This window comes from Vanessa atalanta, chromosome 28 (genome assembly GCF_905147765.1).
Source record: "Vanessa atalanta chromosome 28, ilVanAtal1.2, whole genome shotgun sequence".
In the NCBI taxonomy this organism is placed as follows: domain Eukaryota; kingdom Metazoa; phylum Arthropoda; class Insecta; order Lepidoptera; family Nymphalidae; genus Vanessa; species Vanessa atalanta.
In genome coordinates, this window is record NC_061898.1 from 4,763,003 (window position 1) to 4,789,375 (window position 26,373).

At 40.6% G+C, this 26,373-nt stretch overlaps 2 protein-coding genes and 2 pseudogenes across 2 annotated transcripts; all 4 read left to right on the plus strand.

Annotated features, from left to right (window-relative positions):
• The first annotated feature begins 1,254 nt into the window (after nucleotides 1–1,254).
• Nucleotides 1,255–1,797, plus strand: LOC125074552. The gene has a single exon (XM_047685880.1). The coding sequence runs from the start codon at nucleotides 1,255–1,257 to the stop codon at nucleotides 1,795–1,797; it is 543 nt and encodes a 180-aa protein (XP_047541836.1).
• A 1,680-nt stretch (nucleotides 1,798–3,477) lies between these two features.
• LOC125074553 lies at nucleotides 3,478–6,207 on the plus strand (annotated as a pseudogene).
• A 3,928-nt stretch (nucleotides 6,208–10,135) lies between these two features.
• LOC125074554 lies at nucleotides 10,136–13,596 on the plus strand. Its single transcript, XM_047685881.1, has 3 exons — nucleotides 10,136–10,419; nucleotides 12,275–12,906; nucleotides 12,968–13,596. The coding sequence occupies exons 1-3, from the start codon at nucleotides 10,136–10,138 to the stop codon at nucleotides 13,594–13,596; spliced, it is 1,545 nt and encodes a 514-aa protein (XP_047541837.1).
• A 5,554-nt stretch (nucleotides 13,597–19,150) lies between these two features.
• Nucleotides 19,151–19,897, plus strand: LOC125074556 (annotated as a pseudogene).
• Nucleotides 19,898–26,373: the final 6,476 nt, after the last annotated feature.

Sequence of the window (26,373 nt, forward strand, 5' to 3'; positions counted from 1 at the left end):
AAATGTAGTAAGCGATGACCCAGAATACATTATACTATTTGCGCTGTAGCTTGGTGCGGGTGACATTTGCCTATATGACGTTGATATCTGACAGTACCATATGACTAGTGATGTTGCGTAATTAATTTTTATCACTAACGATACTCGCAGTATAAATAATATAGTACTTATATAAAATAATTAAAATCGGGTTTATGATTTTTTATTCGTAACAACATTTTTGCTCAATTCAATTCAATTCTTTGGTTAATGGCAACATTTTTGCTCTATGACGCGTCGGTGCGGCGGCCATTTTGTTTACTCGTGCGATGCTGTCAGTACGAAAGTCGCGCCTTGTATGTGACACACATTTATTGCTATTTCATTGTTTGTTTTCATTTTTGTTAAATTGTTATTTGTATTAGTTTGTTCTTTATTTGTTACAGTTTGTTGAGTTTGTTGTTTTTACCATGCATAAGCATACAAAAAAAACTGTTTTGGGTAGTCAGGCCAGGAAGCTTGTTGTTCACCTCCGAGACTATTTTGAAAGAGAACAACAAAATAATGGAGCGTTGTTACCATTGAATCAAGTTGTTGACCGAGTAGCTGAAGCTCTTCATATTGGCCGCAATACTGTTTCACGTATAACACGTGAGAAAATTGGCCAAGATGGGATGTCTGAAAATAAATTATCGTCACCCAACAAAAAGCGGACTAAAGTGAAGCCAATCACAGATTTAGATGATTTTGCTAAGGCTGCTATTAGAAATCATATTTATGGTTATTATAAAAGAAAGGAGCTACCCACATTATTCAAGCTTCTAAAATCGTTTAAAGAAGCTGACTTGTTCAAAGGAGGTATTACTTCGTTGCGGCAAGTTATGAAAGATATTGGTTTCGTTTACAAAAAAGTTAACAAAAGGAAGATTATTATGGAGAGGGCTGACATTGCCCTAGCAAGATGTTCATTCTTAAGAAAGGCCAAAAACATAAGCGATTGGAGCAAAGTTGTCTTTTTGGATGAAACGTGGCTAAACGCCAACCAGACAGTGGGTAAAAGTTGGACCGACGATACGGCACAATCGTGTGCCGGAGGGCAAAGGCGAACGCCTTATTATTTGTCACGCAGGTACAGCAAGTGGCTTCGTCCCTAATTGTTTGCTGGCTTTTAAGTAAAAAAAAACTACAGAGTATCATGAGGAGATGAACTACGAAAAATTTAAAGATTGGTTCATAGGTCTATTAAATAATTTAAAAGAGCCTATGACCATAATAATGGACAACGCATTCTACCATTCGGTACAAGTTAATAAGCCCCCAAACCAATCCAACCGCAAAAGCGAGTTGGTAAAGTGGTTGAATGAAAACGGAGTTACAGCAGATATAAAAATGTTAAAAGCAGAGCTTATTGCCTTAGTACGACGTCATAAACCATCAACTCCTACCTATGCTCTGGACGAAATGGCAAAAGAAAAAGGCCACCAGGTCCTTCGACTACCACCCTACCATTATCAGTATAACGCTATTGAGCTGATTTGGGCCCAAATAAAAGGTCACACCGCAAGAAATAATACATCGCCGCCATTTACGGCAAATAAGATGTTGGCCCTATTACAAGACGCCATCAACAAAGTTCTGCCTGAAGACTGGTCGAAGGTTGTGAATAAAATAAAAAGGGACATTATGTCTGATTGGGATCGTGACATCCATATTGACAATATAATGGACTCATCGTTAATAATATCCGTCACAGATACAGATGATGAATTTAGTGACAATTCAGATGTTCCTGGTTCTGATATGAGTTTAGACGAATAAAATCATTTTTATATAAGATCTGTTGTTTCATTAATATAATTATAGACTTTTTACAATAATAATTGAACTACAGCCAATATATGTATATTTTTTTATTATAAAAAAAACATCGACTATCCATTGTAGCAGTACATACCATCACTAAATACGTCTATGGCATTACGTTAAACGCATAATACTTTGCTTAATTTTTCTTTCCATTAGATTATATTTGTACACTAGAACATTCTGGTTTGGTTTAATTTAAACTACTTCAGTAATTAATGATTTAATTTATTACGAATGTGGTACAGCTGAAATATTAAGTCATAATTTGTAAATCGCGGCAACTTTCAAGAGTGAAACGAAACGTTACTGAAACTGTCACCCGCACCATGCTACAGCGCAAATAGTATATGGGGTTAGTTTGGGCTAAACTGAAATCATTTATTGGCAGACAAAATACAACATATAAAATATGATAGACATGAGAAAGCTATTCTTTAGAATATGGAGCATATAGATTTGTATATGATTTATTCATTTTGTGATTAGACGACCCATTAGTAGAGACACAATGCCTAATAACAATATTTTAATTATATCCATAAAAAAGTTAATCTTAGTGACCCTAAGAACTAAAAATTACGTTATAGGATCAAGAATCTTTTAACTCCAGTTTGTCTTCAGAAAACATTGAAGTCGCCAAATGTTCTGGTGCTCCTGATATCGACGCATGTCGTTAAAGGGCATAATTCACGTTCATGACAATATTGTAGTTATATTCATAAAAAAGTTAATCAAAGTGATCCTGAAAACCTAAAATTGCGTTGCAACCATTTTTTTCCCAAAACATAATACAGGTTGGACCAAAAGTCCGGTAACATTTGAATCGAGCGCTGCTTTCAATTGCGGGGGATAGGGGGGAGCGGGGCGTTACTAAGCGCGAGAGCGGCTAGTTGGAATTCAGTGCAATGGCGTCGTTCAGCGGAGCACAACGCGCGTTTTGCGCACGCGAGTACTATCGCAACAACGATTCTGCGACTGAAGCGCAACGAAAATTTTGTACACAGTACAACATACGAAATAAAAATCAAGCTCCATCAACTCGTGCAATTAAAAATTGGGTACAGAAGTTTGAGAAGACGGGTTCAACATTAAATCAACCACGATCCGGCCGACCTAAGACGTCGAGAGAGCCCGCAAACATAGATCGCGTACGAGCGGTAAGCGGTCTAGTGTTTTAAATGTGCCTAGGACATCTTTAAATCGTATTCTTCACAAGGATTTACATTTACACCCGTATAAAATTCAAATTGTACAACAATTAAGGCCAAATGACTACACTCAGAGACTGCAGTTTGCCAACGAAATGCTTGCGAGGTTTACGAGCTTCAATAACATCTTTTTCTCAGACGAGGCACATTTTCACATAAATGGGCATGTGAACAGGCAAAATTGCAGATACTGGAGTGATGCTAACCCGCAATTGAAGCACCAAAAGCCCTTACACTCGCCCAAAGTTACTGTATGGGCAGCTTTATCAGCCAGTGGATTTATCGGTCCGTATTTTTATGAGGATCAGAGAAGCCGTCCCGTTACCGTGCGTGACGTGCTTGCCATGCTACAGAACTTTTTTGCTCCAGCAGAGACACTAGTGTTTTGTTTCCGCGCTAAAAAAAATCAAAGAGTAACGTCAGCATGGCAAGTAAACGCAGAAAAGTTGTCCACAGTGAGGTAATATTTTTTTTTAACTATTGTTACTATTTTTTGTGTGCTATTAAGAGTTTATCTATCTAATATTATGAAATTTGTATTACTTAAATAGTTATTTCGATTTGGTTTTGTTCTAGGGTCGAAGCATGATAGCTAGCGTTTATCATTTCCTGCGAGAAGAGTATGAATTCACAAAATCAGTTGCGGAACCTAACTGTGATTTGTCTCATTTAGGAGATATTACAAGGCGTACAGCTGAGGCTACAGGTGTTTCTATGAAAACTGTTCAACGGATATTAAAAGAAGAGAAGGAATTGCCATCCTGCTCATCAAATTTCACTTCTCCTATGAAGAAAAGAAGAAAGCGGGATAGTAAGATAGAAATAGATAATTTTACAGCCGATGTTGTTCGCAGTACTATACAAAATTTCCATGTCATCCATAAAGAAATTCCAACGTTGGCTAAGTTAAAAACTGTATTAAATGAAAAAAATGGTTTTGATGGTTGTATCGAAACTGTTCGTCAATTGTTACTGAAGTTAGGTTACAAGTGGCGTAAAATAGAGAATAACCGTAAAGTTTTGACGGAGCGTCATGATATACAAATGTGGCGTTTAAAATTTTTGAAGAAGATGTCAGAATGTCGCAGTCAAGGTCGCGCAATTGTGTACATCGATGAAAGTTATGTCCTTTCAACACACGTGCGAAACAACACCTGGGCCCAAAAGAAAGAGAGTACAGCATTCTTAAAAATAATTAGCACAGGCACTCGCTTTATATTAGTGCATGAGGGTACAAAGGATGGATTTATTGAAAAGCCCTCATTGATTTATAAAGCCTACTCAACAGCTGGCGATTACCATTCTAATATGAGCTACGATAATTATGTTAAATGGCTAAACGAAAAACTTTTACCCAATTTATCCCCGAGCTCTGTCATTGTCTTACGCCCGTTTTCAATAACCTATCTAAGATTACAGATAGATCGCTATCCCCGATTGTCAGTTAGAATTGATCTATCGTTAGTTTGCGTTTCACAATCAAGGATAAGTGCCATCTATCTTCGCCCAACGATAGATTACTTTTCCCTCTCGTCTATCTTAACTTCTCCAAACGTTTCCTTTTACGATAACCGCGAAACAATGTCACGCTCAGAATTTGTTTTTCATATATTTATTTTTTATTTGTTTACTATTTCAAATTAAGTAATAAATTAATTTTAATAAAAATAAAGTATCAAAATGTAATTAGGTATATGTTTTGTGTGATTTTGCATTCTTTTTAACAAAGTCACAGTAATGTTATCCATCCAAAGTCAATAACAAAACGAAACGTCTTGACAGTTTGAAGTTTCAATTTTGATTTTCGGTTGATTATCAATTTGTGATAGCTTTTTTGTGATATAAAACGGCTCGTGTAAGTATTTACGAAATATATTTATGTTTAATAGTTATATTGCGTTCATCTCATCTCATCATCCATATACCAACTTTTTCAGTCAACAAAGGCAGCACCTATGACCAAAGATCATACGATGATTTTAGTGCAGCTGGTGGCTGCTAATAAAATCATCAATTGTAAGGCAACCAATGCCACTAACAATAAACTTAAGGAGCAAGCGTGGCAAGATTTGACAAACGAGTTCAATTCTTCATTCACAAGTTTCCCACGAACTTCTTCGCAGTTGCGCTTGAAGTGGGAGAACCTCAAAAAATCAGCTCGCAAACGCTGCGCAACTATGAAAAGCAGTTGTAATAAGGTTATTAATGTTTAATTGATATTATACTACTAATACATACATATCAGGATACTCATTGGAATGCTATATTATTGAACTCGGATTTTTTTAAAATGAAGTGCTTATTTATAATAAAATCTCTTTGTTACAGACTGGAGGTGGCAAGGATTATTTTCCTGCAGACGAAATCTTAGACAAAGTAGCTTCACTTTTGGGCAATACTTGTCTAGGTTTCTCTGTGGAGTTTGGTGGAGATGCTACCAGCAATAATTTAAATTTAAATTTGGGCGAAGAAATCGAGGGGACTAATGATGGTGATGTTGTTTGTGGTGGTGGTGTGACTCAGGAGGTGCTTGTAGAGACCCAAAGTCTCCATCATCTACACCAAAAAACCAAACCATTTTTTTAAAAAAGGCTAGTGGAAGTAGTTCTTTAGGTAATTGGTGGTTACATTATTAGTATTAAGTTGTTACTGATACTTTCTTCCAATAAATTTGCCTCAAGTATATGGTGATTGCCTCTGAAGTCTCATAACATTAACTGGCTATGTGTGATTCATTTTTAAAAATGTCTTTGTTACACTTCTCTTGCCTAATACTTGCGAATGTATTTCTAATGGTATGGATAAAAATATTGGTTGGCCATCATTAATATTTTCAATTTATTTTTACAGCAAAACGAAAACACAAATTAGAGGAAGATAAATGTAAGGCACGCATAAATAGGGACAATGCTCTAGCAGAGTATTTGATTGTAAAAAAGAAAAAAGTCGAATTAGAGCTGCAGGAAAAGGAAACAATTATTGCCAAACTTAGGGTAGAATTAGAGAATGCAAGGTTGGAAAATATAAAATTAAAAAATGAAATAAATATATAGTTTTACTTTTTAAAGGAAGCACTTTTATTTTTGTTAAGTGTAAAATACCTATATATATAATTATATAAAAATAAGTGGCATTTTTTGTTGTCAGTTCATAACTCAAGAACGGGCTCACCTATCCAAATCAAATTTTCAGGGTTTGTTTGGACTATATAGTAAATGGTTTATGTGAAGTTTGCACAAAATCGGTCATTTTAGCATTAGCATTTGCAGCCCGTAAATGTCCCACTGCTGGGATAAAGGCCTCCTCTCCCTTTTGAGGAGAAGGTTTTGGAGCATATTCCACCACGCTGCTCCAATGCGGGTTGGCGGAATACACATGTGGCAGAATTTCGTTGAATTTTTTTTTTAATTGAAATTAGACACATGCAGGTTTCCTCACGATGTTTTCCTTCACCGCCGAGCACGAGATGAATTATAAACACAAATTAAGCACATGAAAATTCAGTGGTGCCTGCCTGGGTTTGAACCCGAAATCATCGGTTAAGATGCACGCGTTCTAACCACTGGGCCATCTCGGCTCTCGGTCAAGTGGTTCTGTATTTATCACATTTTTTGTAAAAAATGAAATCTGAAAAATGAATGAATCGATATTCTAACTCATTTTTGTATTATATAGTGATGCTTCGCTACGTATAAAGTGTTATACGTAGCGAAGCACGTACCAGGCCGCTAGTATATTTAAAAAAAGTAAATAAAACGCTGATAAATTAAATATTTATATTTATAATTATGTGGTGGTGAAGTAATCATTTATTAGTGATTGCCGTGAAGAAAAAAATTCTGATGGTAAATGGTTATCTATAACAAAATTATTTTCTTCTGGTATAACTGCAATTGATATTTCTGGTTCTAATTCTTGTAAATTCATTTTCCTCGCAATATTATGTAGCACAGCAGTAGCTATAATAACCGCTTGCAAATTTTGAACTTTGAGTTGGCATTTTAATGCTAGAATAGGGAATCTTCTCTTCCAAACACCAATGCATCTGAAAAGTTACCTAAGTGAGTATTACATATGTACATATGGTATTCAACAATCTTTCTTAAGCTCTGGTATTATTTAGTTAACAATACCTTTCTATTGTATTCCTGGTTTTTATATGAGCTTCATTATATCTTTGTTCCGATTGAGTAATTGGGTTTAGCAGAGGTGTCAAAAGATAGGCCTTACAGGGATAGCCACTATCACCAAGCAACCATCGATTCCCTAGTCCACCTTGTTCACAATAATCTGTAAATCCAAACAATGTTTAAACACATGTTTTTTTTTAAACACTGTCAATTCACAGAAAACAAATGCATATATTTAATGGATAAAATACCTTTTAAGTCGGAATGATTAAATATAGTTGCATCATGAGTGGATCCTGGCCATCGAGCAACAACATTTAGATGCATTGCTCACCACTTGGACATTTAAAGAAAATGATCCTTTCCTATTTCTAAATTCCTCTCCTATGTTGGAATCTATAAAATAATTATATTTTATATAGGATTTCGTAGGTGTTATAAGTAGATAAATTATTTAAAGATTAATTACTTACTTGGTGATTGTATTAATTACAGAATAAAAACTTCACACCTTAGTATTAAACTTGTAGTAATTTAAACTACACCATATATGTCTACAATTCAATAAAAATAACTTTTAATAACGTGTATTAATATAATAATACTATTATTATTTAAAAACATCCTTTTCGATTATTGATTCCGTATCGATCAAAATCATTTAGTATATAGTCTATGGCAACATGACATTGACACTTAACAATTATCCCTTAACACGTTCGCTGACAGTACGTCCAAAGGCGGGAAATTTAAATGATGCGTTGTGACAGTACGTCGACGGGCGGGACACTTTATTTTACTTGTTTGGTTACTACGTCGACAGACGATACTTTTGTTTGTAATTGTTAGGAAGAGCAGTATCTACTGTCATCTTGTGAGCACTCTTGTATTTTTTACTGTCGTATTACGAGTTTTATGGGTAGTTTTATATATCGCTGTCTCGCTCTTTCACCCCCACACCTAAACTCTCGTGCATCAAAACTACGTCGACCGGCGTGAACGCGCGCCTGTCTTCTCGAACATTCAGTGCGGCCAGTGCCGTTTTGGAAACATCTACGCGCATACGTCGCTAAAACCGTAAGTAAATTTTGTTTTTACTTATTTTGAGATATATAATGAGTTCACGTAATGTATGAGGAATAATTAGGTGCATAAATTAGGAACCACGGTGCTTTTATTACGTTTTTCTGCTATCATAATGTATTTTTTGTTTGAAACCATACAACCACTCGATTTTGTAATAAAACTTTCATTTTTAAAGACATATCAGTATCGTTAAATTTTTGCTATTAGTTTATAACTGGATGTTGACCATTTGGAAGAGTTTTTAACACGAGTTAGTGAGTATTCTGATTCTTAGTTCTAAGGCCGTCTGTGCCTATCGAAACTAAACAGAAGAGCTGTAGGTACCTATGCGTAATTAATGCAAAATTACCTACAAGCTTTACACTTTGTAAATAATTCACTTTTTAATTTCAGATGTCAGCCAATAATCCTAAGAAACGTCAGAAAAACCTCTTCGACGATCTGTCTTCAAACTCGGAATACGAACAGGACCAGGACCCGTACAAGGACGAAGACGGTGATTATGGCTCTGACGAAAATTATGAGCCACAACAGACAGGCGATGCAGACGCTTCTACTTCCTCAGAAGAAATATTTTCAGTAAGACCTCGACGACGCACCTCTGGAGGCCCCGTTGCTTCATCGGATTCCAGTAAGTCCGATATTACAAATGTAAGCTCACACTCAGATTTTGGACAGGACGACAGACCTACCTCTCAGATCGAACCACTAATACCAGAATCAAGAGATGGTTCACCATCCCTAGTCTAAAGAATACCTCTACTGAATGTCACCGAAAATGTCATCATCTATTTGTTAGGACAAAAATATATTGACTCCTCCGAAAGACCAGGACAGTCAAAAGAGGTGAATCAAAGAGCACCAATTTTGGTTCAACATTATTTGGAATATATACCACCTACAGAAAAGAAAAGTAAGCCAACTAAACCTTGTGTTGTCTGCTCAAAAAATAAGACTCGCAAAGAAACAAGATATTTTTGCCCATTGTGTACCAAAACTCCGGCGTTGTGTGTAGTTAATTGTTTTAAAGCTTATCACAGCTAAATTTTGTATTTCTACAGCAAAAAATACATAATTATGTCCTCATTTGTTTGTTTAATCAGAACAATTAGCCCTAACTTTGTCATGTCATATCTCTTTTCCATTAAAGTTGTAATCTTTGATTTTATTATGTCTTTTCTTTGCCAATGCCAAACTCTAAAAAACGATCTTACCTGTAGTGCCAAGAAATCAATTTTTGTGTAGGAGGCCCAACAAAATCTTCGAGAATACTCGTAGTCGGCACTATGTTACAGTACCGAAATACGAGTATTCTCGTAGCTGGCACGGAAAGGGTTAAAAAATATTGCAAGAGGATACATGACACACGAAACTTTTATTGATTTCATTGAACATTTGGCTAAATATAAAACTTCGGGAAAGTGTCTTCTGGTGTTTAGTCGAGCGGGCGCCATCTTGTTTACAGCATAGTAGAAGCTGAAAAACATGTTATAACACCAACCCTTGGATAAATAGATATATCGTTCTGTTAGCATACTAATATGTAGGTCAAATGCTGCATATGCTGCATGCATGCATACATCCCTCCTGTCTATGTTATGCCCGGTTTACATTATTCCAGTCCAGCGATCTAGTCCAGTACTGGATTGCTTACTGGAAAAATGTAAACCAGCACTGGAATGAACTGAATCCAGTAAGCATTCCAGTCCAGTAACTGGATTCGCGGTCTACCTTTGAATCCTGTGCGACCAATCCAGTGCAACTGGAATAATGTAGACGGCCAATCCAGTGCCATTCCAGTGCCGACGAAGTACACACGTGTTGGTTGTTTTTGCGGACTTTTTTGCAAAGAAAAAGGATTTAACAATGGTGAAGAAGTTATCTGAAGACGAAACTGTAAAGTTTGTCACTATATACAGAGAAAATCCGTGTTTATGGGATGTAACATCAATTCATTATAAAAACAAAGCTATGCGCCAAACTGCTTTGCAAAATCTGTGCATTGGTATGGAAATTGAAGGATTCACACCGGAAGATGTGAAAAACAAAATAAAAAGCATTCGTTCGACATACTACCTTGAACTAGACAAGATTAAGAAATCATCCACATCTGGTGCTAGTGGCAATGTTTACCAACCCAAAGTGAAATGGTTCGCCGAATTCGATTCATTTATTAAAAATGTGATGGTGAAGCGTTAAACACAGGTATTTATTTTAAGATTTTTATTTATTTTTATTTTAGTAGCATATTATTTGTTAAAACACACAAATTTATCAATGTATCATATGATTTTGCCATGGTACTTTTCCTTCGTTCACAAAATAATTAGTAAATTGAGTTCTTTTTTCCCTGGCATGTGTTGCTGAGTTGTTACTGCCCTGCTGTATGATACTATCTAAAGAGGTTATTTCGGATCTCCGTGTTCCATTAATCAAATGATGGTCGTTGTGATCGTCATGGTCTACACAAGATGTAGTCATATAATTGCTTGACTTTTTTCTCAACCAATTGTGTAGAGAGCAAGCTGCATACACAATGTGATCCACAGTATGTAACTTAGTTGAAATAGCTTTTTCGAAAATTCTGAATCGACTTACTAATATTCCAAAAGCGTTTTCTACAATGCGTCTAGCACGGGACAGCCTGTAATTATATATTTTTTGTTCAAAAGTTATATGGATATGGTTTCATTAAGTATGTTTTTAGTGGAAATGCTGCATCAGCCACAATCACTCCATCTTCTGGAATAAAACTGCCATTTTCTAATTCAGTAAAAATGGAACAGTTTTTGAAAATACCACCATCCGAAGCGCTTCCATTTGCGCCCACATTGATATACGTAAAACAGTAATCATGGTCAACAAGAGCCATCAATACTATGCTGTTTTCTTTTTTATAATTAAAGTTAGTACTTCCATATTCATAGCAGCCAGTAATTTTTATGTGTTTTCCGTCTAACGCGCCGTAGCACAAAGGAAAGTTCCACTTATTCCGAAAGCCTTCCTCGACTTGTTTCCATTGTTCCGCTGTGGGTATCTGCAAAAAGAAAGTAAAAATATTTTATTTTCAGGAAAATACTGATGATGCTCAAAATAAAGAAAATACTGACAATACTCAACCTAGTGATCAATGTGGGATCAACCCTTCCCATACAAACCCAGAAGTAAGTCTATCAGAACCGCGAAAGAAAAGAAGTAAAATTTCACAGCTGTCTACAATAGTCAGTAGCATGAAAGATATGGAATACGATTTATCCAAATCAGAAACAGTGGAAGATGAATTCGACATCTTCGGGAAACACATTGCGAAGCAATTAAGAACCCTTTCTACAGAACAGGCTATCCTAGGCCAAGAAATACAGAGTGTGATAACAAGATGTCGACTACACGATTTGAATAGTCCTATAAAACCGAATAGACCAAATTACAATTATGCGTCAAGACCAAGCACGAGTAGTAGTACTTATATGCCATTGAATAGTCCAGCGTCTGTAGATACACAAACCACCGAAGACTCGTTAAATGTAGTAAGCGATGACCCAGAATACATTATACTATTTGCGCTGTAGCTTGGTGCGGGTGACATTTGCCTATATGACGTTGATATCTGTCAGTACCATATGACTAGTGATGTTGCGTAATTAATTTTTATCACTAACGATACTCGCAGTATAAATAATATATTACTTATATAAAATAATTAAAATCGGGTTTATGGTTTTTTATTCGTAACAACATTTATGCTCAATTCAATTCTATTCTTTGGTTAATGGCAACATTTTTGCTCTATGACGCGTCGGTGCGGCGGCCATTTTGTTTACTCGTGCGATGCTGTCAGTACGAAAGTCGCGCCTTGTATGTGACACACATTTATTGCCATTTCATTGTTTGTTTTCATTTTTGTTAAATTGTTATTTGTATTAGTTTGTTCTTTATTTGTTAAAGTTTGTTGAGTTTGTTGTTTTTACCATGCCTAAGCAATAAAAAAAAAACTGTTTTGGGTAGTCAGGCCAGGAAGCTTGTTGTTCACCTCCGAGACTATTTTGAAAGAGAACAACAAAATAATGGAGCGTTGTTACCATTGAATCAAGTTGTTGACCGAGTAGCTGAAGCTCTTCATATTGGCCGCAATACTGTTTCACGTATAACACGTGAGAAAATTGGCCAAGATGGGATGTCTGAAAATAAATTATCGTCACCCAACAAAAAGCGGACTAAAGTGAAGCCAATCACAGATTTAGATGATTTTGCTAAGGCTGCTATTAGAAATCATATTTATGGTTATTATAAAAGAAAGGAGCTACCCACATTATTCAAGCTTCTAAAATCGTTTAAAGAAGCTGACTTGTTCAAAGGAGGTATTACTTCGTTGCGGCAAGTTATGAAAGATATTGGTTTCGTTTACAAAAAAGTTAACAAAAGGAAGATTATTATGGAGAGGACTGACATTGCCCTAGCAAGATGTTCATTCTTAAGAAAGGCCAAAAACATAAGCGATTGGAGCAATGTTGTCTTTTTGGATGAAACGTGGCTAAACGCCAACCAGACAGTGGGTAAAAGTTGGACCGACGATACGGCACAATCGTGTACCAAAGTGCCGGAGGGCAAAGGCGAACGCCTTATTATTTGTCACGCAGGTACAGCAAGTGGCTTCGTCCCTAATTGTTTGCTGGCTTTTAAGTAAAAAAAAAATTACAGAGTATCATGAGGAGATGAACTACGAAAAATTTAAAGATTGGTTCATAGGTCTATTAAATAATTTAAAAGAGCCTATGACCATAATAATGGACAACGCACCCTACCATTCGGTACAAGTTAATAAACCCCCAAACCAATCCAACCGCAAAAGCGAGTTGGTAAAGTGGTTGAATGAAAACGGAGTTACAGCAGATATAAAAATGTTAAAAGCAGAGCTTATTGCCTTAGTACGACGTCATAAACCATCAACTCCTACCTATGCTCTGGACGAAATGGCAAAAGAAAAAGGCCACCAGGTCCGTCGACTACCACCCTACCATTGTCAGTATAACGCTATTGAGCTGATTTGGGCCCAAATAAAAGGTCACACCGCAAGAAATAATACATCGCCGCCATTTACGGCAAATAAGATGTTGGCCCTATTACAAAACGCCATCAACAAAGTTCAGCCTGTAGACTGGTCGAAGGTTGTGAATAAAATAAAAAGGGACATTATGTCTGATTGGGATCGTGACATCCATATTGACAATATAATGGACTCATCGTTAATAATATCCGTCACAGATACAGATGATGAATTTAGTGACAATTCAGATGTTCCTGGTTCTGATATGAGTTTAGACGAATAAAATCATTTTTATATAAGATCTGTTGTTTCATTAATATAATTATAGACTTTTTACAATAATAATTGAACTACAGCCAATATATGTATTATAAAAAAAACATCGACTATCCATTGTAGCAGTACATCCCATCACTAAATACGTCTATGGCATTACGTTAAACGCATAATACTTTGCTTAATTTTTCTTTCCATTAGATTATATTTGTACACTAGAACATTCTGGTTTGGTTTAATTTAAACTACTTCAGTAATTAATGATTTAATTTATTACGAATGTGGTACAGCTGAAATACTAAGTCATAATTTGTAAATCGCGGCAACTTTCAAGAGTGAAACGAAACGTTACTGAAACTGTCACCCGCACCATGCTACAGCGCAAATAGTATATGGGGTTAGTTTGGGCTAAACTGAAATCATTTATTGGCAGACAAAATACAACATATAAAATATGATAGACATGAGAAAGCTATTCTTTAGAATATGGAGCATATAGATTTGTATATGATTTATTCATTTTGTGATTAGACGACCCATTAATAGAGACACAATGCTTATAACAATATTTTAATTATATCCATAAAAAAGTTAATCTTAGTGACCCTAAGAACTAAAAATTACGTTATAGGATCAAGAATCTTTTAACTCCAGTTTGTCTTCAGAAAACATTGAAGTCGCCAAATGTTCTGGTGCTCCTGATATCGACGCATGTCGTTAAACGGCATAATTCACGTTCATGACAATATTGTAATTATATTCATAAAAAAGTTAATCATATTGATCCTGAAAACCTAAAATTGCGTTGCAACCATTTTTTTCCCAAAACATAATACAGGTTGGACCAAAAGTCATTTGAATCGAGCGCTGCTTTCAATAGCGGGGGATAGGGGGGAGCGGGGCGTTACTAAGCGCGAGAGCGGCTAGTTGGAATTCAGTGCAATGGCGTCGTTCAGCGGAGCACAACGCGCGTTTTGCGTACGCGAGTACTATCGCAACAACGATTCTGCGACTGAAGCGCAACGAAAATTTTGTACACAGTACAACATACGAAATAAAAATCAAGCTCCATCAACTCGTGCAATTAAAAATTGGGTACAGAAGTTTGAGAAGACGGGTTCAACATTAATCGCTCGTTATTACATAAAAAAATAATAATAATACAGTATTCACTTCACATGTACATTTGTTTAAATATCACAATGGCGACATTTTTTCTTCATCGAGAAACAAATCCCTTAACTTAACCTTTAACAGTTTTCTGCTTATTTCATTTTTTTGTCTTAACATAACATTTCTATTGAATAATTATGGTACCATATATTTATTTGTTCTTTCCCCATAGTAATTATTTATTTTTGGCTGATATAACTTTTTGTCGGTAACTCTTCTCGTATTATATTTATTATTTAATAATATTTTATATTTGTCCTTGTAATAATATTCTAATCCTAATAAATATTCTACCTTTTTGTCTACTGGTAATATTTTGCATATATGAAATAGCCTATCATAGTCTCTATTACATCTTTTCTTAACATTTTTACTAACTAGGAACTTGATCAGTCTTATTTGTATTTTTCTTATATATTTTAAATATGTCTTAAACGTTCGTCCGTATACTATAAGTCCGTAATTTATAAGCGAATCGGCGAGTGCGAAATACACTATTCTTAACATGTTTTTATTTAGTATTGGTTTTAAATGATAAAATTTACTTAACACTGCTCTTAAACTATTACAAATATAATTTACATGCATCTTCCAGTTGAAATGTTTATCGATATTTAGGCCTAAATACTTAAATTTATGTACATATTCTATTTTAAGACAATTGCAGTTTGATTTATTATTATGCAAGCATTCATAGGTGTGCCTATTATATCGAGATATTGTGTTTCAACTTGCTTAACTTTCTGGTTGTATGGCGAGTATATATGCATACATTTTGTTTTTTGTATGTTCAATATAATTCCATTGTCATGTGCCCATTTACAAATATTTTCGAAATCTTCTTGTATATATTTTTGTACCTCCGTTATTTCCTTTGACGCATAAATTAAACACATATCATCTGCATATATAAACATCCGACATTTACCGACTACATTCGACACACTGTTAACATGCATGATATAGCCAACCGGCCCGAACACCGACCCGGTCGGAACGCCTAGTTCAACAGATGCTTCCTCACCCGAGAATCCCGCGATTACCGTGCGAATTTTCCTATCGGTTAAGTAGTTTTTGAGCCAGTCATTAGTCGGCCCACGAATACCACACTCTTCCATCGACTGCAACAGCGTGTCATGGTCCAGAGTGTCAAACGCCTTTTTATAATCAATAAAGAGTGCTATTAATTGTTTACCCGAGTCTATGGATTCGTTGGTGTATTCTGCAAATTCTGTTAAGGCAGATACAGTGTTGCGCCCTTTCCTAAATCCGTGTTGATTGTTAGACAACACGTTATAGCGTTCTAGGAATTTACTAACCTGCCCGATAATAATTTTTTCGACAATTTTATCAATAACTGTCTGTATTGCTATAGGCCTATAATTAATGTAATCAGAGTGACTACCAGACTTATATATAGGACGTATTATTGCACATTTTAACTTATGTGGATATATACTCTCGGACATAGACATATTTATAAAATTAGCTATAATAGGACTTAACTGTTTACATAAATACTTAACGTCCTGCACCCGTATTCCATCTACACCGGGCGATTTGTCACACGACAACATATTAATTATTTTTTCTACGTCCACTGCACTTACTTTAATAAATTTAAAACTAATATACTAATACATATTGCTTCCTATCTAAAAAGTTTACATTACATACATGTTTAATAGCCTGTATTTCTTTTGTAAATATATTAGAGAAATTTGTACAAATTTGGTTAATACTATCTTTTTTACCTAAGTATTTTAGTATAATATCATCTAGACTAACTTTATTCCGCCCCAACCATAAATTAATGTTTTCCCATATCTTTCTGAAATCACCGTTACATTTTTTAATTTCCGTCTGTCGATATCTATTTTTAGCAATATTTAACAATTTAGTTAACCTATTTCTAAATTTCGTATATTCTAATCTCTTACACATATTTTTTGGCTCCGCTTTCCAAATTCTGAATAAATGATCCTTACGCATTATCAGTGAATATAAATGTACATCTATCCATGGTTGTTTTGTTCTTTTGTCATGTAGTGTAACAGTTATAATACTATCTTTATAAATCCGATCAAACACCGCACACAGTGTTTGATATAAAACTAAAGGACATTTAATTTTAAGTAGTTGAATCCATTCTATTTCATCTAATTTCTGTTTTACACTTTTGTCACTTATACGTACACTATTGCATTTAATAATTTTTGTGTCTTTTTTATTCGCACGTAAGTTCAAGGATAGCCCTACTGCATGGTGATCGGAAATGTGTGTCTCAAGGACGAACGCCGCCGAGCCGCTCTCGCCCTGCCCCGCTCGCACCCACACGTGGTCCAGGCACGACGTCTCTAGCCGACCGTCCACGATCGCTTCGCGTGTTGTTTCCGTACTCGGTATTACACACTGTAGGCCGAGTGCACACATATTGTTTTTGTATTTGTTGATGTTGAGTTTACCGCATTATTTAAGATGTTTATATTCGTGTCGCCAATTACGACGACGTTGTCTCGTGCCGGTATCGATCTTATGATATTTTCCAATTGTTGAATGAACAATAATGTATTGGTGCTAGGTGGTCTGTATATGGCAATTATATGTGTCATACTATTTTCGACACTGAGTCGACCATGTAGCGTTTCTACAGTTTTAGTATTAAGTTTTTGGGCATCGAAATTTATTTTTTCCTTCGAGTATATCAACATTCCTCCTCCTCTAGTTATTTCTCTTGTATGTATAAATGTATTATATTCTGGTATTTTGTAAAACTGCAGTTCATCTTTTGTAATATTTATTTCAGTTAATATCAATATGTCTATTTTATCCACGTTTTTATTTAATAACACTAGTAACTCGTTGAAGTGTTTTCTAAGTGATCTTATATTTAAGTGAAAAATGTGCGTATTATCAATATTTTTATTTAAACCAGTACCCAATTCAACTATACTATAATATCTTTTAAACTTATAATCATTATAAAAGTCATCCGTATTATCGAATGTTAATATTAATAAGTCATCTAGTGTGTACCCCTTGCCTTATTTGCGGAATTTATTTGTTGTCGTCGAAGTTTTTTAAATCTTCTTCCGACCGTATGTTAAATATTTTTTTATCTTCATTGTTTTTTTTAACAAGAATATTATAATTTTGAACCCAAATATATTGAAATCCTTTTGGTTTTAGTTGGTTTCTCACAGTCCACAGGAGTTGGCGCTTGTATTTCGGTAGATTTTCATTTATGTACACTCTTTTATCATTACCATTGCCGTATACTTTATTATTAGTAATCATGTTACCCTTCTTTGCTGCCATCCAGTTTTTACGAGCAGTTTTGGTCCGAAGTGTAACTAATATGGTTTTCGGTTTTGTAACGTCTGGTTTATCTTGTCCTACCCTCCTAGCATCTTCAATATCATTTGGATTTAAGTCCAGCTTTTTTGCCAATTCTTGCACTACAGCTAATGTACTTTCATTATTACTACGCATCTCCAATCCATGTATTTCAATATTTTTTTCTTTTTCTGCCATCTCCAGCTCCTGCACCCTCTCTTCTAATGCCTTGTTACATTTATTTAAGTATATGTTCTTTTCTTCCAGCGTTTTTATTTTCTTTTGTGATTCCTCTTTAAATTGTAACAATGTTTGGTACATATCAGCGTAAAATTCGAGAGTATTTGTCATATCTTCTATTTTTTTTTCAACTTTATAAAGTACCTCCAGTTTCTTGTTTATTTCTTCTAAAACTTTTTCGCCTGATACTTCATTTACTTTTATCCTGGAGTCCTCTGCCGGAGAGAGCGACCCACTTTGCTGGCATCCATCACAATATTGATTTTGCAAAAATTGCTTATTTACACATTTTTTGTGATAAACCGCCTCACAAGCACCTTTACATTTTACTGTATCGTCTTTAGACACAGACACAAAGAGTTTACATTTTTTACATCGTATTCTTCACAAGGATTTACATTTACACCCGTATAAAATTCAAATTGTACAACAATTAAGGACAACGTAAATGACTACACTCAGAGACTGCAGTTTGCCAACGAAATGCTTGCGAGGTTTACGAGCTTCAATAACATCTTTTTCTCAGACGAGGCACATTTTCACATAAATGGGCATGTGAACAGGCAAAATTGCAGATACTGGAGTGATGCTAACCCGCAATTGAAGCACCAAAAGCCCTTACACTCGCCCAAAGTTACTGTATGGGCAGCTTTATCAGCCAGTGGATTTATCGGTCCGTATTTTTATGAGGATCAGAGAAGCCGTCCCGTTACCGTGCGTGACGTGCTTGCCATGCTACAGAACTTTTTTGCTCCAGCAGAGACACTAGTGTTTTGTTTCCGCGCTAAAAAAAATCAAAGAGTAACGTCAGCATGGCAAGTAAACGCAGAAAAGTTGTCCACAGTGAGGTAATATTTTTTTTTAACTATTGTTACTATTTTTTGTGTGCTATTAAGAGTTTATCTATCTAATATTATGAAATTTGTATTACTTAAATAGGTATTTCGATTTGGTTTTGTTCTAGGGTCGAAGCATGATAGCTAGCGTTTATCATTTCCTGCGAGAAGAGTATGAATTCACAAAATCAGTTGCGGAACCTAACTGTGATTTGTCTCATTTAGGAGATATTACAAGGCGTACAGCTGAGGCTACAGGTGTTTCTATGAAAACTGTTCAACGGATATTAAAAGAAGAGAAGGAATTGCCATCCTGCTCATCAAATTTCACTTCTCCTATGAAGAAAAGAAGAAAGCGGGATAGTAAGATAGAAATAGATAATTTTACAGCCGATGTTGTTCGCAGTACTTGTTGTACAAAATTTCCATGTCATCCATAAAGAAATTCCAACGTTGGCTAAGTTAAAAACTGTATTAAATGAAAAAAATGGTTTTGATGGTTGTATCGAAACTGTTCGTCAATTGTTACTGAAGTTAGGTTACAAGTGGCGTAAAACAGAGAATAACCGTAAAGTTTTGACGGAGCGTCATGATATACAAATGTGGCGTTTAAAATTTTTGAAGAAGATGTCAGAATATCGCAGTCAAGGTCGCGCAATTGTGTACACCGATGAAAGTTATGTCCTTTCAACACACGTGCGAAACAACACCTGGGCCCAATAGAGAGTACAGCATTCTTAAAAAAAATTAGCACAGGCACTCGCTTTATATTAGTGCATGAGGGTACAAAGGATGGATTTATTGAAAAGCCCTCATTGATTTATAAAGCCTACTCAACAGCTAGCGATTACCATTCTAATATGAGCTACGATAATTATGTTAAATGGCTAAACGAAAAACTTTTACCCAATTTATCCCCGAGCTCTGTCATTGTCTTACGCCCGTTTTCAATAACCTATCTAAGATTACAGATAGATCGCTATCCCCGATTGTCAGTTAGAATTGATCTATCGTTAGTTTGCGTTTCACAATCAAGGATAAGTGCCATCTATCTTCGCCCAACGATAGATTACTTTTCCCTCTCGCCTATCTTACTCCGACCTCCGATATTACATATTATTATATACTACGACTATCGTGGTGTAGGTAATATCGTACTATAGGAGCTCAGTGCGCTGTCTTTGGGTTTTGGACATTCCCCGCCCCCCGCAACGCCCCCCTCCGGTGCAGTTGTACTCGCCGCGTTGTAAGACGTTGGCTTGAGGAAACGGCCGGTGCAAGTTGCGCGGTGCATAAGCCCGACCCAAAGAGGGAACACACCGATCCTGCACAATTTTTAATTTTAAAAATTCCTGCAGGATCACAGGAGTAGACTGCCGACGCCCTCGACAACCAGCCTGAACGGTAGGAACTTCCGCTCGCGGGCGCTTAGCTGGGCCTCCCTTTAGGGTCTCACCTGGCTGGGTTGCACGCGCTGAGGTTGCGATTACCGCTCAGGCTAAAGGGTAGCAGAAGAAGAAGGAAATAGACCACCACCAACATGTTAGAAGGGGGGGAGCCCCCCCCCCTAGAACAACGAAGGCGCGGCCGAGGAAGGTCGGGGATACCGCGGTCCGTTGTTCGGAGAGACATCTTCGGCAACACGACCGTGCCTGTCCCCCGCACCTCCGCCGCCCCTCCGCGCCCTACAATCCGCATTATTTATGCGGACCCAGGGGACGAAGAGGAGGACCGGGACGCCGACGCGCACTTCTCAGCGGTTGTAACTGAGGCTACAACAAGCGCGGAAGGAGCGAAGCGCCCGAGGCCGGATTCGTCCCCTGAATCCATGGAGGGGGAGGACAAGCGCCCAAAAACGGACGCGTAACCCCCCCCAAACCCTCCCCACCGACTACCCCTGAGAGGGAGGACTCACCCCGCGCCGTCTCGACCGCCTCGAGCGAGACGTACATGGAGGCGACGGAAGCACCTCCACACACGGCGCACACACAACCACCACGATCCCCCTCGCCCCTCGAGGGGGGAACGCAGGATTCTTGGCCGCGTGACTCGACCAGTTACGCGGCCTTGGCTTCAATGGCAGGCGAACTCTCGCAGCCACGCCCGGAATCGCCACAACCGGGGCCTTCAGGCCTAACATACGCGGCGGCAGCCGCAGCACCGGCATCGCCGAAGGGTCGGGCCCCCCCGGAAAATGAGAGGGAACCTACCAACAAAACACCGCGCTCCGGTTACCCCCCGATTACGGCGGAGTGCTTGCCGAACTGGACGCGGCACTTCCTGGCCCTGAAGGCCAAACTAGGACACGCCCCGAATGCGCGCCCCATGGGAAAAGGGGTGCGCTTCCTACCTGGATCGGCAGAAGAGTTCCGGGTGGTGCAGAGGCATCTCACTGAGGCGAGGAACCAGGATAAAACAGTATCCTGGTTCTGTTACAGTCCCGCCTCGGAACTGCCCACGAAGGTGGCCATCAGGGGGCTGCCCTTCGATACACCCCCGGAAGAGGTCATCGCTGAGCTGCGCAAACTGGGGTTCCCGGCCGAGCGCGCTAAGGCGATCCCTGTGGGCAAGGGAAGGCACGGGTGTACCTACTTCGTGCAGCTTGCCCACTTAAGGGAACAGGAGCTCAACGAGCTATACCGCACTAAAGAACTCCTGTGCATGCCCGGCTTGTTGGTGGAGGCCTGGAAAGGGGCCAGGAGCCCTCCCCAATGCCACCGCTGCCAAGCGTTCGGACACGCCTCGGCTAACTGCCATCGGCCAATCAAGTGTGTTCGCTGCGCCGGCGAACACCTGGCCAAGGATTGCCCGCGCCCCCTCGAAGAACCACCGACGTGCGCCAACTGCGGTAAGGCGCACACGGCGAAGGACCGCAGGTGCGCGGTTTTCAAGAGGGAGGCCAGACGGAGGGGCATCAATGTGCCGCCCCCCCAACCTCAAACCGTCAAACCCGGCAAGAAGGCCGAAATAAGAAGAAGGCAGAGGGAAGCCGGCGAGGAGCACCCCCCCCCTCACCCGACAAGAACCGGAAAGGGAAAGGGGTCACTTTGCCCCCGTCCCTGCGCCGAGACGCCCGCAAGTAGAATTGCCAGCGACAGGACCTGCACCCACCTCCCTGGCCCCCCCGGCTAACCAACCAGTAGAAAGGGGCCACCCTCTTCCCAAACCGAAGAGGAAGAGGAGGAGGAAGAAGAGGGCAGCGAGGACGGCCAGGTCGGAACCAGCGGCTGCATCAACACCGCAGCCGAGGCTGGCGACGCAGCCAAGACAAGTGGCAAGGACAGCCCCCCGGCCCCCACAAGAAGTGGCGACCGCAAGGATGGCACAACCCGAACGCCGGGAAGCGCCTCCTACGCAAAGACCCGCCCGAACAACCGACCCGGATACCACCACCATCATCCGGGTCTTCATGGAGGCGCTAACCGCGATCCTGGTCGCGTACACACAGGGCCAGGATATTATACCGGCCATCTCAGCTGGAATTGCCGCACTAGCGCAATTAAATTCCAGCTGAGAATATTATACTGGAATCCAGGCGGCATCAGAGGTCACATCCGGGAGCTAACCCTACTCGCCCAGTTGCAGAATGTCCATATTATTCTCCTGGGCGAGACTAAGCTCTCGGAAAACGTCGAGCTCCGCATCCCGAACTTCCTCGTGTACCGGCGTGACGAGGTCTCCCCACGGGGCGTCCCATACAGGGGCACGGCAGCCCTGGTGCGGAGAGACATCGTACACGAGGAACTTGCGCACGCCCCCTTCGTGAGCCTACGTACACAAGGGGTGCGAGTGCAAGCTGGTGAGATGGAGCTCCAGCTGTATGCCGCCTATAAACCACCCGGACAGACGTTCTGCAGTGCTGATGTCCAAACGCTCTTCGAGTCGCAGATCCCTACTCTGATTGTGGGTGATTTGAACGCGAAGCACCACGCTTGGGGCTCCCGCGTAATCACCCAGGCAGGTAGGAGACTCCTCGAAGACAGCGAACGTCGAGGTTACGGGGTGCTGCGTCCCGGAGCGCCGACCCACATCCCGACAAGAGCTGACCAACAACCCGACGTACTGGACATAGTACTGCACCACGGATTAGACTGCCCCATCGATGTTGAGGTGAACTACGACCTCAACACCCAGCACCTCCCTATTACGGTCACGCTCACCCTGCAGCGCGAGTTCACGGCGCCTCGTCCCCCAAGATCGCGGGTAGACTCTCCAGCGTTTCTCCTCGGAACTCACGGGGCTAGAGCTCATGGTCCCGATCGCGACGCCCGCCGACGTCGAGGTGGCGACCAACAACATCACCAAGGCGATCATCAAAGCCAAGGAAGCCGCCACCATACACGGCGGCCCTGCGCAGGAACGTCGGGACCCGCTTCCGAGCTCGCTCCGCGAACGTCTGAGGAGAAAGCGCCAGCTGCGCCAACTCTGGGCAAGGTCGCGTTGCCCGAGGGTGAAGCGTGACCTCAACAGGCTTGCAGAGGAGGTGTCGCTCGCGCTCGTGGCTCTCGAGGATGACCGTTGGGAGGTCACCATCGATCGAGCATCTGAGCACGATACGACACTGTACCACCTCTGCAAGAAACTTACCGGATCGGACAACACCATCTACCCGCTCCTAGACCGAGCGGGCAGAAGAAGATACTCCTCCAGCGACAGAGCCGAAATCCTGGCGGAGCACCTGGAGGAGCAATTCACACCCAACCCACCGGACATGACCAACGCCGATGTCGTCCGTCATCACGCAGCGATCCACGACCAAGTGGAGGCATTCCTGTCGGCCCAGATTCCGCCGCTCCGGGGAGACGACTTCATCTCTCCGTCCGAGCTGCGGAAGGCCGTCCTCCGCCTACCTAAGCGGAAGGCGCCAGGCCCCGACGGGATTACCAACGCTGCGCTGATGCAGCTACCCAAAAACTGCCTCGTAGCGCTCACGAGTGCATTTAATGGAATACTCCGGACCGGACACTTCCCCGAGGCATGGAAAGTGGGAAAGGTCATCGCCCTTCCCAAGCCGGGCAAAGACCGTCGAAGCCCGGCCAGCTACAGGCCGATCACGCTACTCTCGCACGTCGCCAAGCTGTTCGAGCGTCTGTTGCTGCGGAGACTCTCGCCTCATCTGCCCCTGCGCGAGGAGCAGTTCGGGTTTCGCAGCAACCACTCGACGACGCTCCAGCTGACGAGGGTCCTCAGCTTCTTGACCAGTGAGCGCAACAAAGGGCAGCGCACCGTCGGAGTCTTTCTCGACATGGAGAAGGCTTTCGACCGGGTGTGGCATGCCGGCCTCCTGGCCAAGTTGCTGAACACGACGGCGCCTCTCGCGTTAGTGCGAGTAGTAGCGTCGTTCCTGGAAGGCCGTAGCTTCTATGTCTCGGTGGACGGGGCGGACTCCCAACCGCGCCCCATCCGAGCCGGAGTACCGCAGGGTAGCTGTTTGTCGCCGCGTCTATACGCGGTGTACACGGACGACATCCCCACCCTCCGCGACCATCTGCGTGAGGGTGAAGAGGACGTGCTGTTGGCCCTTTATGCGGACGACAGCGCGTTCTTCGCGTCGTCCTATCACCAAATCGTCGCTGCAAGGAAGATGCAGCGTCTGTTGGATCTGCTGCCGGAGTGGCTGGACAAGTGGAGGATGGCCGTCAACGTCGGGAAGACGGCCGCCCTGCTTATCGGCCGCGAGAGGCCGCTGCGTCAACTCATCCTCCGAGGCCAGGAAGTAGAGTGGCAGACCTCAGTTTGCTACCTGGGGTGTCACATCGACCGGTCGCTGCGAATGGTTGCCACCGTCAACAAGGCGGTGAACCAAGCCGTGGCGGCCCGGTCGAAGCTACACACCCTTCTCACCTCCAGGCTCAACATGAGAACCAAACTGAGGATCTACGGTGCCTACGTCCGCTCGCGCCTGACGTACGCGGCCCCCGCCTGGTACGCACTTTGTTCAGCGCACCAGAGGCGAAGGATCCAGATCCAGCAGAATCGATGCCTGCGTCTAATAGTAGGAGCTCCGAGGTACGTCAGAAATGACGTCATCCACAATGACACCAGGACGCCCACCGTGGAGGAATACGTCCGCCACCTCGCGCGCACCATGTTCGCTCGAGCGGACACAAGTGTGTGCAGTCACCTCCACGGCATTGCCCCGCTTCACGCAAGACCACCTGACGGGCGTCCTCAGCCTCGTGAGCTCCTACTGTCGCCGACCACCTGCCCCGACGCAGGCTTTGATGACGACGATTTGGAGCAGCGATAGGACGACGCAACCCTGGACACGACAACCACCGGACTAGACAACCACCCGATCGAGACAACCAATTAATAATATAATTAGACAAACCACTGGGTCCATAGGACCCTGACCCACTGGGTCAAAACAAAATGACACGGTAGCTAAGGCTACCGGGGAGGAGCTGCCCGGGTAAGGAGGGATTCCTCGAGGCCCGTACCCAGTTCGGCCTTAAGCCGAACAGGAAGACCTAGGATGATGATGATGGCTATCTTAACTTCTCCGAACGTTTCCTTTTACGATAACCGCGAAACAATGTCACGCTCAGAATTTGTTTTTCATATATTTATTTTTTATTTGTTTACTATTTAAAATTAAGTAATAAATTAATTTTAATAAAAATAAAATATCAAAATGTAATTAGGTATAGGTTTTGTGTGATTTTGCATTCTTTTTAACAAAGTCACAGTAATGTTATCCATCCAAAGTCAATAACAAAACGAAACGTCTTGACAGTTTGAAGTTTCAATTTTGATTTTCGGTTGATTATCAATTTGTGATAGCTTTTTTGTGATACAAAACGGCTCGTGTAAGTATTTACGAAATATATTTATGTTTAATAGTTATATTGCGTTCATCTCATCTCATCATCCATATACCAACTTTTTCAGTCAACAAAGGCAGCACCTATGACCAAAGATCATACGATGATTTTAGTGCAGCTGGTGGCTGCTAATAAAATCATCAATTGTAAGGCAACCAATGCCACTAACAATAAACTTAAGGAGCAAGCGTGGCAAGATTTGACAAACGAGTTCAATTCTTCATTCACAAGTTTCCCACGAACTTCTTCGCAGTTGCGCTTGAAGTGGGAGAACCTCAAAAAATCAGCTCGCAAACGCTGCGCAACTATGAAAAGCAGTTGTAATAAGGTTATTAATGTTTAATTGATATTATACTACTAATACATACATAT